The sequence below is a fragment of the Moschus berezovskii genome, chromosome 14 (assembly GCF_049115385.1).
Source record: "Moschus berezovskii isolate FMDL1 chromosome 14, NW_MosBer_1.0, whole genome shotgun sequence".
In the NCBI taxonomy this organism is placed as follows: Eukaryota; Metazoa; Chordata; class Mammalia; order Artiodactyla; family Moschidae; genus Moschus; species Moschus berezovskii.
The window spans coordinates 68556875-68572444 of NC_142473.1; the positions used below are offsets into that span (position 1 = coordinate 68556875).

At 44.1% G+C, this 15570-nt stretch overlaps 1 protein-coding gene across 2 annotated transcripts in view; it reads left to right on the top strand.

Moving 5' to 3' along the window:
* KIAA1549L (KIAA1549 like) overlaps positions 1-15570 on the top strand; it is a 315219-nt gene that overhangs the window by 271868 nt on the left and 27781 nt on the right. For both annotated transcript variants that reach the window (XM_088843233.1, XM_088843234.1), the window contains exon 17: positions 12476-12826. In XM_088843233.1, the coding sequence (XP_088699359.1) occupies positions 12476-12826 (351 nt within the window). The remainder of the gene's footprint in view (positions 1-12475; positions 12827-15570) is intronic.

A 15570-nucleotide genomic window follows, 5' to 3' on the forward strand; every position in this document is an offset into this window, starting at 1 on the left:
TCTACCCCTGTATCACTGGGGCGGGGGGATGGGGTCCCACTGATTGATTTAACCCAGGCAGACGTCACCAGCAGAGCTGGGACAGGCTTAGTCCCCCACCCCCACCCCAGAGACCCTTCCTGAGACCCAGGAAGAGGAGTGGATGATGCTGAGGCCACCCCAGTACTTGCTCCTTGAGGAATATTGACTGTTGGGCCTTTTAAGGAGTAAAACCAGGAGAATCGTCCATGTCACTTGTCCCTCCAGTCTCAGCTGTGGGACAAACACACCTTTGGTTGACCACCCATAAAGGGAAAGATTGGCAAGGCGATGAGCCCATGACTGCTTCTTCCCATGGGCTTGGGGAGGCCTGACTACTGTTGAAGGTTGTATCTTGGAAGCAGATAGAATGACCAAGAGAGATTTTGTGAATCTGTCTGGCTTTTTCAAGAGGCAGGAGGGGGAAAAGCAGATTTGAGTTGGCAGTGGGGAGAGCCTGTTTTGTTACAGAAAAGTGTCGGCTCTCGAGGTTAGGCCTTGTTGCCTGCAGGGTCAACTAAGCTAAGAAGATAAGAAAAAGCAGGTAGTGACTCACCTTAAGAGCAAAAGCAAAATAGCTTCCTGTGACAGAAAGCCATTCTTGTGTGTTTCCTTTCAGGTTCGTCCCTTTTTAGTAGGTATTTGTCACTAATGCATGACTCTGGCTCATGTACTGTTCTCAGCGATCACAGACAGTACTGTGTAATGGTTATGCTCATGGCCTCTGGAGCTAGGCTTGGTTCATGGTCCAGCTCGGTTGAACACTGGCAGTGTGAAGCTAGGCTAATTACTTCATTACCTACTGTAGTTTCTCAAACTGGAAAATGGGCATACAAGTTGTACCTGCCTTATAGGGTTGTTGTGAGGAATAGGGGCTTCCCAGGTGGCACTAGTGGTAAAGAACCCCCCTGCCAATGCAGGAGACATAAGAGATGTGGGTTCGATCCCTGGGTCAGGGAGATCTCCTAGAGGAGGGCATGGTAACCCACTCCAGTATTCCTGCTTGGGCATTGTAACCCACTCCAGTATTCCTGCTTGGAGAGTCCCCATGGACAGCTACAGTTCACGGGGTGCAAAGAGTTGGACACAACTAAAGCAACCTAGTACGCACGAACATGAGGATTAAATACATTATGCTCATAAAACACATAGAAGATGCACAGTGAATAGTAGCTGTTGTTGCTATTTCTAATAGTCCATGAAGGAGAGAAGAATGTTCTTTTTTCTGTTTCTTTTCCATTCTAACACTTTAGACACTTCAGGCCTGCTGTGAATTTTCTCACACACATTTATAATAAGAAATATATCATTTGGGGACTTCCCTGGTGGTCCAGGGATTAAGAGTCCATGCTCCCAGTGCAGGGAGCCTGGAGTTCCATCCCTGGTCAGGGAACTAGATCCCATATGCCACAGCTGAAACCTGGCACAGCCAAAAGAAAAAGAAAGACATTATTTAGTCTTTGTCCCTGCTACTGGCCCAGAGCTAGCTCCAAAACCCCATGGGATTTCCTGAGTGATAGGAGCATTAAATGTTCTTCATGTTAAAGAGGTAACCTAGAAAGTACCTAAGGATGGCGGCTGGTTGCCTGTGGAGCCCAATATGTGATTTCCAATCTCATGCCCACTGCCAGGGAGGGGAAATGAACTGGAGGTTGAGTTCCATGGCCAATGGCCAGTGATTTAATCAATCATGCCTAAGCAAAGGAGACTCCATAAAAACCTAAAAGAAGTGGGTTCGGAGAGCTTCTAGGTTGGTGAACAGGTGGCGACTCTCGGAGAGCAGCACCCTCAGACGGTATGGAAACTCCCTGCCCTTCCCCCTTTGCCTTATGCATCTTTTCCATCTGGTTGTTCTTGATTTATGTCTTTTAGTGTTGGGCCAGCAATCTAGTAAGTAAAATGTTTCTCTGAGCTTTCTGAGCTGCTCCAGGAAGTTAATTGAACCTAAAGAGGAGGTTGCTGGAACCTCTGATCTCTATCGAGCCCATTGGTCAGAAGCACTAGTGACAACCTGGCCTTGGGACTGGCATCTGAGGTGGGGGGCGGTGGGGATAGAGGCCAGTCTGGTGGGACTGAGCACTTAACCTGTGGAATCTGATGCTTTCTCTGGGTAGTGTCTGAATTGAGTTGAACTGTGGGATACCCAGCTGGTGTCAAGAATTGGATGTGTGGGGAAAAAACACACATTGGTGATCAGAATTGTACTCACTAAAGAGAGGATTGGATTCCTTAGAGGGCTAGAGAAGGGCTTTGTAAGGGGTAACTGAGACCTTCCTCCTTTGCCCTGAAGACAAAGAGGTCACACTTTTGAAGATGACCTCTAAGATCACATTTTGCCAAACACAGGGTCACCAGTGGTTATAACTCGGTAAATGTGACTTGCTCAATGATTGAATTTCCAGTGCTCTACGGAGGGCAGCCGGTCATGGGGGAGAAAGACAAGAGGGTAGAAGTGGTTCCATACTACCTTTTTAATCACCAGTTTAGTCGAAATAAACAGCATTTTCATCACCTCCAGAAAGTTGATTCATTTCTCCTTTCAGCCAATCTTTACCACCCCCAAAATGAGAACCAGTTTCCTGATATCTACTATTATAGTTTTACCTGTTCTTGAACTTCATGTAAATGGAATTATTCAGTATGTACTCTTTGGTGTGTGATTTCTCTTGCTCAAAATCTATCAATGTTTTTGCACATATCAGTTCAGTTCAGTCACTCAGTCATGTCCGACTCTTTGCGACCCCATGAACCGCAGCATGCCAGGCCTCCCTGTCCATCACCAACTCCCAGAGTTCACCCAAACTCGTGTCCATTGAGTCGGTGATGCCATCCAACCATCTCATCCTCTGTCGTCCCCTTCTCCTCCTGCCCTCAATCTTTCCCAGCATCAGGGTCTTTTCAAATGAGTCATCTTTTTTCATCAGGTGGCCGGAGTATTGGAGTTTCAGCTTCAACATCAGTCCTTCCAATGAACACCCAGGACTGATCTCCTTTAGGATGGACAGGTTGGATCTCCTTGCAGTCCAAGGGACTCTCAAGAGTTTTCTCCAACAGCACAGTTAGAAAGCATCAATTCTTCGGCACTCAGCTTTCTTTATAGTCCAACTCACATCATACATGACTACTGGAAAAACCATAGCCTTGACTAGACGGACCTTTGTTGATAAAGTAATGTCTCTGCTTTTTAATATGCTGTCTAGGTTGGTCTTAACTTTCCTTCCAAGGAGTAAGCGTCTTTTAATTTCATGGCTGCAATTACCATCTGCAGTCATTTTGGAGCCCAGAAAAAGTCAGCCACTGTTTCCCCATCTATTGGCCATGAAGTGATGGGACCAGATGCCATGATCTTAGTTTTCTGAATGTTAAGCCTTAAGCCAACTTTTTCACTCTCCTCTTTCACTTTCATCAAGAGGCTCTTTAGTTCTTCACTTTCTGCCTTAAGGGTGGTGTCATCTGCATATCTGAGGTTATTGATATTTCTCCTGGTAATCTCGATTCCAGCTGTGCTTCCTCCAGCCCAGCGTTTTTCATGACGTACTTTTCATATAAGTTAAATAAGCACAGTATAAATATACAACCTTGACGTACTCCTTTTCCTATTTGGAATCAGTCTGTTGTTCCATGTCTAGTTCTAATTGTTGCTTCCTGACCTGCATACAGGTTTCTCACAAGGCAGGTCAGGTGGTCTGGTATTCAGTAGTTTACTTTTTGTTGTTACTGAGTACTATTCCATTGTATGAACATACCACTATTTATTTATCCATCATCCTATTGTTGGACATTAGGGTTGTTTCCAGTTTGGAGCTACTAGAGAAAAATTGCTATAAACATTTTCACATACATGTTTTGTGAACATATGTGCTACAGTCTAAATGTGTGTATCCCCCTAAAATTCCAACTGTGAGAGTCTAATCTCCAGTGTGTTGGTATTAGGGGGTTGGGGGGGCTATCAGGATTGAGTATGGAATCCATAAATGGGATTAGGGCTCCTATAAAAGAGATTCCCCCAGACCACCTTGCCCCTTCCTCTACGTGAGGATACAGTTAGGAATGTGCTTCCTGGGAGAAGACCCCCACCCAACCACACTGCCCACCTTGGAATTCCAGCCTCCAGGACTGTAAGAAAATCGATTTCTAATGTTTATGAGCCATCCAGCTGTGTTATTTTATTCTAGCAGCCTGAACAGACTAAGGCTATGTTTTTATTTATCTTGGATAAATATAGTGGTACTGGAATTTCTGGGTCCTAGTGTAGGTGTATGTTTAACTTTTTACTTTTTAATTAATTAATTTATTTTTTATTGGAGGCTAATTATTTTACAATATTATATTGGTTGGTTTTGCCATACATTGACATGAATCCGCCCCGGGTGTACATGAGTTCCCCCTCCTGAACCCCCCTCCCACCTCCCTCCTCCCTTTATCCTCCCTCTGGGTCATCCCCGCACACCAGCCCCGAGCATCCTGTAACATGCATCGACCCTGAACTGGTGATTCGTTTCACATATGACAACATACATTTTTAAAACTTTTTAAAACTACAAACAGGTTTACAAACTGTGTGTGCTGTTTACTCTCCTGCCAGCGCTGTGACAGTTCTAGCTCTACTCCTCAACCTCAGCAACATTTGTGATTAATCTTTTTAATTTTAGCCATTCCAGCTAATGTGAAATGATATAATTTCCCTAATTACTCATGATATTGAGCACCTTTTTATGCATTTATTGGACATCTATGTACCTTCTTTTATTAACGTGTCAATTTAAGCCTTTTGTCTAATTTTTAAATTAGGTATTTTGTCATTTTGTTATTTATTTATAGGAAATACTTATATAGTCTGGATACAAATGGTAATATTTCTCCTGGCTGGTGGCTTGTCTTTTCATTGCTTGTCTGATTTAAAAAAAAACAAACTATTTTTTAAATTTTGATGAAGTCTTATGGCTACAGAATATGTTCCAAGACCAAGCAATATGATGGAATATTTTCCAGAAAGAAGATATCTGGGGCTCGTATAGTTTCCTTCAAGTTTGTTCCTGTGGTATTTCAAAGAGAAGCTGAAGTCACGTAAATAGTTAGCCACTGTGTGGGCCTTCCTAGATGTGTGGTATGGGTGTGTTCTTTTAACGTTGAAAGATTGCATATGCTTGCTCCATCTGGTCGGCACCATAAAACTCAATCCGAGGGGCCTGTGTGTCCAAGGGTGGAAAAGAAATGGCCTTAATTTCTTCTAAATATCTGTAGCCTTTGCTGCTGAGGATACATAGGTTACCAACGTAGAAGTCCTGGGGATCTTTACTTGATAGAAATTGATAAGAGGCCAGAGGAGGAGCTCAAGCAAGGGAGGGAACATCAGAAACAGGTGCCCTTGCTTGTTCCCAAGGTTGGGGGGTGAGCTGGTTCCTTTAGTGGGGTGAGGGGGAGGGCGGATCTGGAGGGATGGGCAGGAGAGGTAGCTTAGGTGGTCTGCCCACCCCTTGGTGGTGCCTGAGTGCAGGGATCATGCGCAGTGCTCTGCTTTTGCTCCTGGCACTTCACAAGTGGCAGTTGGTTTGTGGCCTTCTTGTATCTTATTGTTCATCATTTGGCCCAACAGCACATATTTACAGTTATTTTTAGTCCCTTATATTTAGTTTCTTTGTATTTTGTTGCTGGAGGAGATGTTTGTCCAGGTGCAGACACTACAACAAAAAGTCCTGGATCTCAGCCTATCTCACTTATATACCATAAGTATCCAAAATCTTAAATATGTACGTTTTTTCTGACTCAGTAATTCTACTTCCAAGAATTTAACATGAAGCTAAATGCATGGTTATATGCAGAATTTTAACCACAATAAACAGATTTCACTTTTGTTGGGAAACTACATAAAAGAGTGGATAGTTACATATAGGTTGAAAAGTACATATAGCAGAATGCAGTGAAATCTTTTAAAGTTATTCCCTATAAATATCATATTTTTATTGACAGATATTTATTTGCAATGTTGTATAAAAAGATTTCAAAATATATATACTTCTATTTTAATATACATAAATCCATATATTCATATGTGTAGGAGGATTTTTCTTAAATGGGACATTTAATTTATATACATTTACAAAATATATATGTGTGTGATTATACTGTTTTTAAAATCATGACCCAGATGGCTTAGTCTGAGAGTGTATCTAAGTCAAAAGAATTATATCAGCAAAAGTAAATTTTAAATAGTTATGAAAGGAAATGAAAAGTGTTAGTTTCTCAGTTGTGTCTGACGCTTTGCAACCCATATACTGCAGTCTGCCAGGCTCCACTGTCCATGAAATTTTCCAGGCAAGAATACTGAAATGGGTAGCCATTCCCTTCTCCAGGGGATCTTCCTGACCCAGGGACTGCACTCGAGTCTCCTGCATTGCAGGCAGATTCTTTATCGCGTGAGTCACCAGGAAAGCCCTACTTCTGCTTCTGTACCTGAAGGCTATCCTATCGTGTCCAGTAATACTTTTTCAATATCCGTGATTCCTTTCCCATTCACGTGCTACGTAGCTGCTTTTGCATCTCTACCCGAAATCCCACTAAGACAACCCTGCAGCCCTCTCCCCTTCTGCCTCAGTGCCCTCCCGTGCTTTCTATTCTCCATCACAAAAGCCAGAGAATCTTGTGGCAAGTGGTGGGCTCTCCTTGGAAGAAGAGGAGGGGAGAAACTGAGATGGTCCAAGCCAGGATTCTTTGTAGCTCACCGGAGGAGGGTGATGGGTGGGGTGGGTGAGCAACTGGGAGGGTGTTGGTATTATGCCAGCATTCATAACCTTCATTCTATTTCACATGCATAGAAAACAGCTGGAAGGACATGCACGAAGGTCACAGTGTTAACATTTCGTTATTTCTGGTGATAGGATTAGAGTGGATTTTAATTTCCTTCCTTTTGCTTATCTATGTTTTCTAATTTTCTACCATGAACAGACATTCCCTGATTAAATTCTTAGAATTTTTATTGAAGTATATCTTGATTGATTTATTAAAATCGTTTGGAAAAAAAGTTCCCCAGTGCTTCTCAGAATTATAAGGTTGGAAAAGTAAGTATGGTAAACCCTAAGTTAAGGAGGTTTAAAAATATATTCTCTGTCCCAGATACGCCACTGACATTTGTATCCAAGCCAACCATCAGCCAACACTGAGATCTGTCTTTGTGCCTGTCACCCCTTTCTGTCAAATAAAAGCCAAAGGTATTTTCAAAAATGTGCAAGTTAGGGAGAAGGACTTGGAGCAGGTTAAACCAGTTGACACACATGTCTTACCTGGAAACTGGGGACAACCACATGGTCCTCGGGGAGGGTGAGGGACCACAAATGGAAAACCGAGCACAGGACCGGCACATCTCAGGTCCGCAAGGAACTCCGAGCACCTGCTCTGTTCACTTCTTTTCCTTAAGAGGCAATTACTGGTTTCAGCTTTGGGCTAAGTTCTGAATTGGGGGCTGTGGATATAGCAGTAAGACACTGACCCAGCCCTAATGGAGCCCCCAGTTTGTGGGAGGAGACAGATAATATGAAAGTGTCTGCTTATGTGCCAGACAGTCTTCCAAACACTTGATATTTGCATATCGATGTTTTACATCCTTATAGTAATCAATGAGGTGTGTGTGCATGTTAAGTCGCTTCAGTCCTGTCTGACTCTGTGTGACCCTATGGACTGTAATCCACCAGGCTCCTCTGTCCATGGGATTCTCCAGGCAAGAATATTAGAGTAGGTTGCCGTGCCCTCCTCCAGCGGATCTTCAACCCAGGGATTGAATCTGCATCTCTTATGTCTCCTGCACTGGCAGACGGGTTCTTTACCACTAGTGCCACCTGGGAAGCCCAATCTGATGAGGTAGATTATCTCAAGTATTACTTTGTAGTCTGTCTTCCTGGTCACAGATGCCTGTCCCTCTGTAAGAGCCTACATCTGTGACAACGGTATTGGATCTGTTTGTATATGTGGTGGGTGAGAGCTTGGGTGCTGGAATCAGACTTTCTGGGTTCAAAATGCAGCTCCACTAATTATGGGCAAGATATTTGATCTGTCAATGCCTCAATAATGTTTTCAACTATAAAATAAGAATAGCTATAGCTGTTGCCTCATAGATTATTGTAAGATTTATATAAAGCACTTAGAACAGTGTCTGGCACACAAGCTGTCAGTAAACATTAGCTGTTATTATTATTATTGTGTCACTTGTCTCCTTCTGTAATCTGGGAGCTCCTTGAGGACTATGACACTATCTTATTAATTACATGTGCAACTCACAACCCAAAGCTGATCATGGGGTTGAAATCAATGATTATCTGTTAAGTAAAAGAAAAAAGTTATCACTTCTCATATATTTTGAGGTAGGGAGGGAGGTGATACAGAGGGAGGAGGGATTGCCCTTACGAGTGGACATCAGATTCTCCCAAGAACCATGATTGTAGGAGGAATGTGGATTCTATTAGAGCAGACAGAGTCCAAGAAATCAACCTAAATCTGACTCAAGGTAAGAACCAGAAGGGACATCCTAGACGATGGTTAGTGCTCCCATTTTTCAGGTGAGGACCCTGAGGTGTAGGGAGTTCGTGTACCTTATACGTGGTCCTGCAGTGTTGGAGGAAATTTGTTGGGGAACATGGCCCTTTACCTTAACTTTAAATTCTATTAATACTCCGTGGTTAATTAAACAGATTTTTAAATTTTGGTTCAGTTTCATAAAGCTTTATTGAATACCAAGTGCCTTGTTCTCAGCTCGCGAGAGATGAGTAAAATGGTCTCAGAGAGCATTCAGACTTGCTTGAGATTAAAGAAGCAAATCAAATGTGAAAATGGGAAATCCCAGGAAATAATGAGAGCTCGCCTTGTTCCTATTCTATAGACATCAGGAGATTAAGCAACCAAGTGAGAACAGTGGGAATACAGGACTTCTTTAGTGAAAACCTGTTGAGGTCATACTTGGGTTATGACTCTGGTCCCTCCAATCAAAGGGACCCCCCCCACACAAGATGAAAATTCGAGCGGGGTGAGCAGAGGTTGATTTCCATTGGGGTGTTATGGGGTAGATTGATTTCCATTGGGGTGTTATGGGGTAGATGCCATGGGATTCTACAGAATGTATCTCCACCTCCCTGGCAAAGATAATGTCTTCCCCAAGCCTTGCTCAGAGAACCTCCTCCCCAATTCAGTACAGCCCCACCCCAGGGATCCTAGGAAAACGGGAGAGTAGGAAGTTGTTGCTAAGAAGCTGTTTTGGCCCTGCTGAAGGCACAACTATAAATTCACATAATAAGAGACCCACCAGTATGACTGGAAACGCACAGCACAGCTGATGGGAGGGGAGATTCATAGCTTCCCTCAGCGCTATTCATCTTCCACCTGGGAACAGTGTAGCCCTAGGCATCCATTATTTATCAGGGAGACTGGAGGTGTCAGGGGGAAGGGCAGCATGTGGGTGGCAACCAGTACTGACAGGGAGCTGTGAGAGGCAGTGGAGTGCAGCACGATGTGCCTGGGACTGGAGCTGGGAGAGCAAGACTCTGCCACTGCCCGCTCTGGTGGACATTGGGTCAGTCACTTAATTGCTATGGCCTCCAGCTCCTCAGCCATAAAATAGGGCTTCAATGAAATGGTCTCCTCAAGTCCCTCAGGCTTTGGAGTTCCATTCAGAATGTTCTAAGCGTTGTATGAAAATGTTGTTCAGAAGTTGCTTTCAGTCTTACTTCAGTCTGTGTAACAGGCTCTGCTGCTGCTGCTGCTGCTAAGTCACTTCAGTCGTGTGTGACCCCATAGACGGAAGCCCACCAGGCTCCCCCATCCCTGGGATTCTCCAGGCAAGAACACTGGAGTGGGTTGCCATTTCCTTCTCCAATGTGTGAAAGTAAAAAGTGAAAGTGAAGTCGCTCAGTTGTGTCCGACCCTTAGCGACCCCATGGACTACAGCCTACCAGGCTCCTCCATCCATGGGATTTTCTAGGCGATAGTACTGGAGTGGCTTGCCATTGCCTTCTCCGGTAATAGGCTCTAGGTATATACAAAAAAAGTTAACAACGACAAAAAAAAGAGGTTGTTTTCATTACCCTAGAAGGTATCCCTGGGGTCTTCAGGGAGCATATTTCCCCGAGGGTGGTCTCAAACCTTTCCCTAAAGAACCCCCCAGCATAAGAGCCCCGGTGCATCTCCAGCCCAGGATCTGGGGGCATACACCCAGGCATGAAATGTCTTTGAGTTCTTGTTTGTTATCACAGAGGTAATTTTGCACTCTACTCCATAAATCTATCCTTGCTTGTGTTGATATAAAAAGTGTCCTGAATTATTCACTGTTTGTGAATGTGTTGATAAATCTAGACTTGCAAGTTGGCAGAGAATCTTGTCTTTTGATCTTGAACTATACAAACCCTAATTTTGTGTGATAAGGTTACAGGAGATGTCTAATTTCTTTTTCATGCGTTCTGTACTTTTAAAATTTCTTCTCTAATGTGTGTGTAGTAGTACTAAAGAAAAGTAAATAAAATTTTAAAACATGAAAAATAATGTAGTTCTGACCTTCCACATCTAGATTTTAAGGAGGGAAGGCCTCCCTTAATGAATGGGTTCCCTGATGACATTTTCTTAACGCGCATATTCTGTATCCGAGTGCTCTGCGCATGTGTGCTTAGTCGCTCGGTCACGTCTGACTCTTCGCGACTCCATTGACTGTAGCCTGCCAGGCTCCTCTGTCCATGGGATTCTCCAGGCAAGAATATTGGAGGGGGTTGCCATGCCCTCCTCCAGAATCTTCAAGACCCAGGGATAGAACCCACGTCTCTTAGGTCTCATGCGTTGGCAGGCAGGTTCTTTACCACCCGGAAGTGCCACTGGGAAGCCCATCTGAGTGCTCTGTTTGTGATAAAGAACATGTGGTTGAATGAATTAAAGGAATAATGACAATTATGATGATGATAAAAGCTATCATTATTGTATTTTTAGCATGTGCTACTGTTCTAAACTCTTTACCTCAGTCATCTTATTCAATCCTTATAAAACCCTTTGAGGAAGGTCTTATTATCCTCATTTTACAGATGAGGAAACCAAAACATCAAAAAGTTAAGTAGCTGTTCTGGTTGGAACATCTTTCCTGAGCTGTCTTTTATCTTCTCGGCTTGCCTTTTAGGCCTGGTCATTGTGGCAGCATTTGCCCTGAGCACAACAACTTGGTGGTGTGGCCTTAGCAGTTCCTCATCTCTTGGTTTTGCCCTGAGGCTTGTCTGCCCTGTTCCACTTGCTTATCTGTATTTTCTAATTTTCCTAAGGTGACAGTTGTGTCGTGGATGGAGGGCAGGGTGGCAAACTAATCTATGCTAGTTTATTCACACAGAACTCTCAGGTTCTTTTAGCAGATAGCAGTAGCCATGGGCATAGTTGAAGTGGATGTGGATTAACTAGTCTCCACAGTCCCACCATCATCTTATTACAAAAACAAATCTCAGAGCAAAACCTGCCACATGTGCAGACTTATTAAATAAGCATTCATAGGCTGGCAAACATAAGATAGGGCAGGCAGCCTGCTCTGGAAGCTGATCAAGTCCCAACTCTCTGCCCATTTGGGTACTGCAACTGCTTCCGGAGTGGAAGGTTCACTGCAAGAAGGCAGATGAACATTCTGGAGCAGTGGGTCTCAAACTTGAGGAACCATCCAAATCTCCTGGAGGGCTTGTTAAGGCACTGATTGCTGGGCCCTGACCCTAGAGCTTATAAGGGCTCCACACTTTGAGATCTGATTTTGTTACTCTCTCTGATAAATGGCATCAGGCAACCAGCAGTTTGCTCAATCCCTGGGCACAGGACCATTTTGAGAGTTAGTCTATGGTCTAGAACACCAACCCTTGGGTGTGGGCTACAAGGTGTTCTGGATTCCTTTACCTAAAAGGCATAAGGGTAAAGAATGTCAGTGAAAGGTTTTAGAGCAGCAGTCCTCACCTTTTCTGGCACCAGGGACAGATTTTGTGGAAGATAATTTTTCCATGGACTGGGGCTGTGGCTGGGGGAGTGGTTTCAGGAGGATGATTCAAGCGCATTACATTTATTGTGCACTTTATTTCTATTATTATTACATCAGCTCCACCTCAGATCATCAGGCATTAGATCCTGAAGTTTGGGGGCCCCTGATTTAAAGGATGCTGTTAATGTCATCAGTGAGAAGCCACTTCTCATCCTCATTATGCTAATTAGCAAAGCCTGGTTCATTCCTTATGCTCCAATAACTGAGGTTCATTTCACATAGATAGTTGGAGCATGGCCTCATCGATACAATACTGGCTGAATAGCCCTGTAGTGTGAATTCCAGGAGAGGGCACCTATGGTATAACATAAATTAGCACAAATGCCTAATATCACTTGTCCAAATGGAACGTTTTAGAGTAAGTTACAGACAACACTAATAGAAGGAAAGTTCATTAACAAATCGCTGGGCGTTTGTTTGGTCCCACAGACGGAGCCTGAGATCATAGAGGAAACCAACATCGACAGAGTGAATGAGCCCCGGGGCTACGGCCGGTCACGGCAGGTGAAAGGCCACTCGGAAACGTCCACGCTGAGCTCGCAGCCCTCCATCGACGAGGTCCGGCAGCAGATGCACATGCTGCTGGAGGAGGCCTTCAGCCTGGCGTCGGCGGGCCACGCGGGCCAGGGCCGGCACCCGGAGGCCTACGGCTCCGCCCAGCACCTGCCCTACTCCGAGGTGGTGACCAGCGCTCCGGGGACCATGACACGGCCCAGGGCTGGGGTGCAGTGGGTGCCGACCTACCGCCCAGAAATGTACCAGTACAGTCTGCCCCGGCCAGTAAGTGCGACGTCCCTCCCATCTGCCTGTCATCATCAGATCTGCCTGTCCTAGAGTGTGCCCACAGGGGTCTCAGGGTGGGGACTTTTGTGATGAGCCACCTTGGGATTTGGAGACGACCTTTGCTGTGTTCTCATCCCGTCCTCCATCCCTGATCCAAACCTAAGCCTTTCAGTCCTATGGGCACAGGCGCACAGGAAGCCCTGACCAACTGAAGCACGTTTTTGAATGAATTTCCTTTTCTATCCCTCCTGTGAAGGCCAGACCTCATTCTCTGTGCACTGATGGTTTTCTACAACCCCAAGGGCAAGGACCTCATTTAAATGTCAAAACGCAGGGCAAGGCCCCATGTCAGGGGGCCATGGAGCCTGTGGTTCTGAGCAGAGGCTCTGGAGGTGGGTGGTTTGACTTTGAATTCCAGTTCCAGTATTCAGCAGCTTTGTGACTTGGGGATGTTACTTAGATTTTCTGCAGGTGAAATAAACATATAAGAAAAATAACCAACTTCCTAAGGTGGTTGTAAAGATTAACATGAGGTACTAGATGGATGCCAGGCATCCAGTAAACGCCATAAAGGTTTGTCATGATCATCTCATTAACTAGTAACTGTATTTCAGTATCTGAGAAAGTACCCAGTGACTAAAGGTTTCCATGATTTAAGCAACCATTTTAATTAGTTTGCATTTAATTGGTTCATCACCATAGCATCTACAGATAATCTTTTAAAAAAGACACAGTTTTATAAGCCACAGACCATAATAGACAATGCTTTTTGTAATGTACAGATTCTACCCTTGTAATATTTCATGCCCTATCTCCAAGTAACTCATTACTAGAGCATTATAAATTGTCATTGTGATGTAATTATCTAATAAAAGCTAGAGAAGGCACGTTGTCAACAAAGGTCCATATAGTCAAAGCTATGGTTTTTCCAGTAGTCATGTGTGGATGTGAGTTGGACCATAAAGAAGGCTGAGCACCAAAGAATTGGTGCTTTCAAATTGTGGTGTTGGAGAAGACTCTTGAGAGTCTCTTGGACTGCAAGAAGATCAAACCAGTCAATCCTAAAGGAAATCAATCCTGATTATTCATTTGAAGGACTGTTGCTGAAGCTGAAGCTCCAGTATTTTGGCCACCTGATGTGAAGAGCCAACTCATTAGAAAAGACCCTGATAACTGGGAAAGATTAAAGGCAGAAAGAGAAGAGGGCAACAGAGGATGAGATTGGATGGCATCACCGACTCGATGAACATGAATCTGAGCAAATTTCAGGAACTAGTAGTGAAGGACAGGGAAGCCTGGCATGCTATAGTCCATGGAATTGCAGAGTTGGATACAACTTCTCGAGTGAACACCAACAGTAATAAAAGCTAACATTTATAGAGTGCTTCACTGTTACTAGGCAGTAATCTAAGTGTCATATGTATGGTAACTCATTTATTTAGTTCTTACTATATGCCTCTGAGACAGTTACTAGTTTTATCCCTATTTTACAGATGTTGAAACTGAGGTTTCACAGCTTGTTCAAGTCACACAGCCAGGAAGGGGCAGAGCCAGGACCCAAAGTCAGGCCATCTGGTGACAAAGCCCATGTTCTTAACCTGCCTTCTGCTGTTATATTGTCTCTCCATTGTATTATTTCTTTCATTTTCCAGTAGACTATTTGGGACAATTATGAGCTTGTGGAGCCTTTTGATAACTTCAACCACCAGCCTCCAACATCACCACTACAGTTAGTTCAGTTCAGTCGCTCAGTAATGTCCGACTCTTTGCAACCTCATGAATCGCAGCATGCCAGGCCTCCCTGTCCACCACCAACTCCCGGAGTTCACTCAACCTCATGTCCATCAAGTGGGTGGTGCCATCCAGCCATCTCATCCTCTGTTGTCCCCTTCTTCTCCTGCCCCCAATCCCTCCCAGCATCAGAGTCTTTTCCAATGAGTCAACCCTTCACATGAGTGGCTAAAGTATTGGAGTTTCATCTTCAAAATCAGTCCTTCCAATGAACACCCAGGACTGATCTCCTTTAGAATGGACTGGTTGGATCTCCTTGAAGTCCAAGAGACTCTTAAGAGTCCTCTCCAACACCACAGTTCAAAAGCATGAATTCTTCGGCACTCAGCTTTCTTTATAGTCCAACTCTCACATCCATACATGACCACTGGAAAAACTATAGCCTTGACTAGATGGACCTTTGTTGGCAAAGTAATGTCTCTGCTTTTTAATATGCTATCTAGGTTGGTCATAACTTTCCTTCCAAGGAGTAAGCATCTTTTAATTTCATGGCTGCAGTCACCACCTACAGTGATTTTGGAGCCCAGAAAAATAAAGTCTGACACTGTTTCCGCTGTTTCATCCATTTCCCATGAAGTGATGGGACCGGATGCCATGATCTTAGTTTTCTGAATGTTGAGCTTCAAGCCAACTTTTTCACTCTCCTCTTTCACTTTCCTCAAGAGGCCCTTTAGTTTTTCTTCACTTTCTGCCATAAGGGTGGTGTCATCTGCATATCTGAGGTTATTGATATTTCTCCTGGCAATCTTGATTCCAGCTTGTGCTTCTTCCAGCCCAGCGTTTCTCATGATGTACTCTGCATATAAGTTAAATAAGTAGGGTGACAATATACAGCCTTAACGTACTCCTTTTCCTATTTGAAACCCGTCTATTGTTCCATGTCCAGTTCAAACTGTTACTTCCTGACCTGCATACAGGTTTCTCAAGAGGCAGGTCAGGTGGTCTGGTAT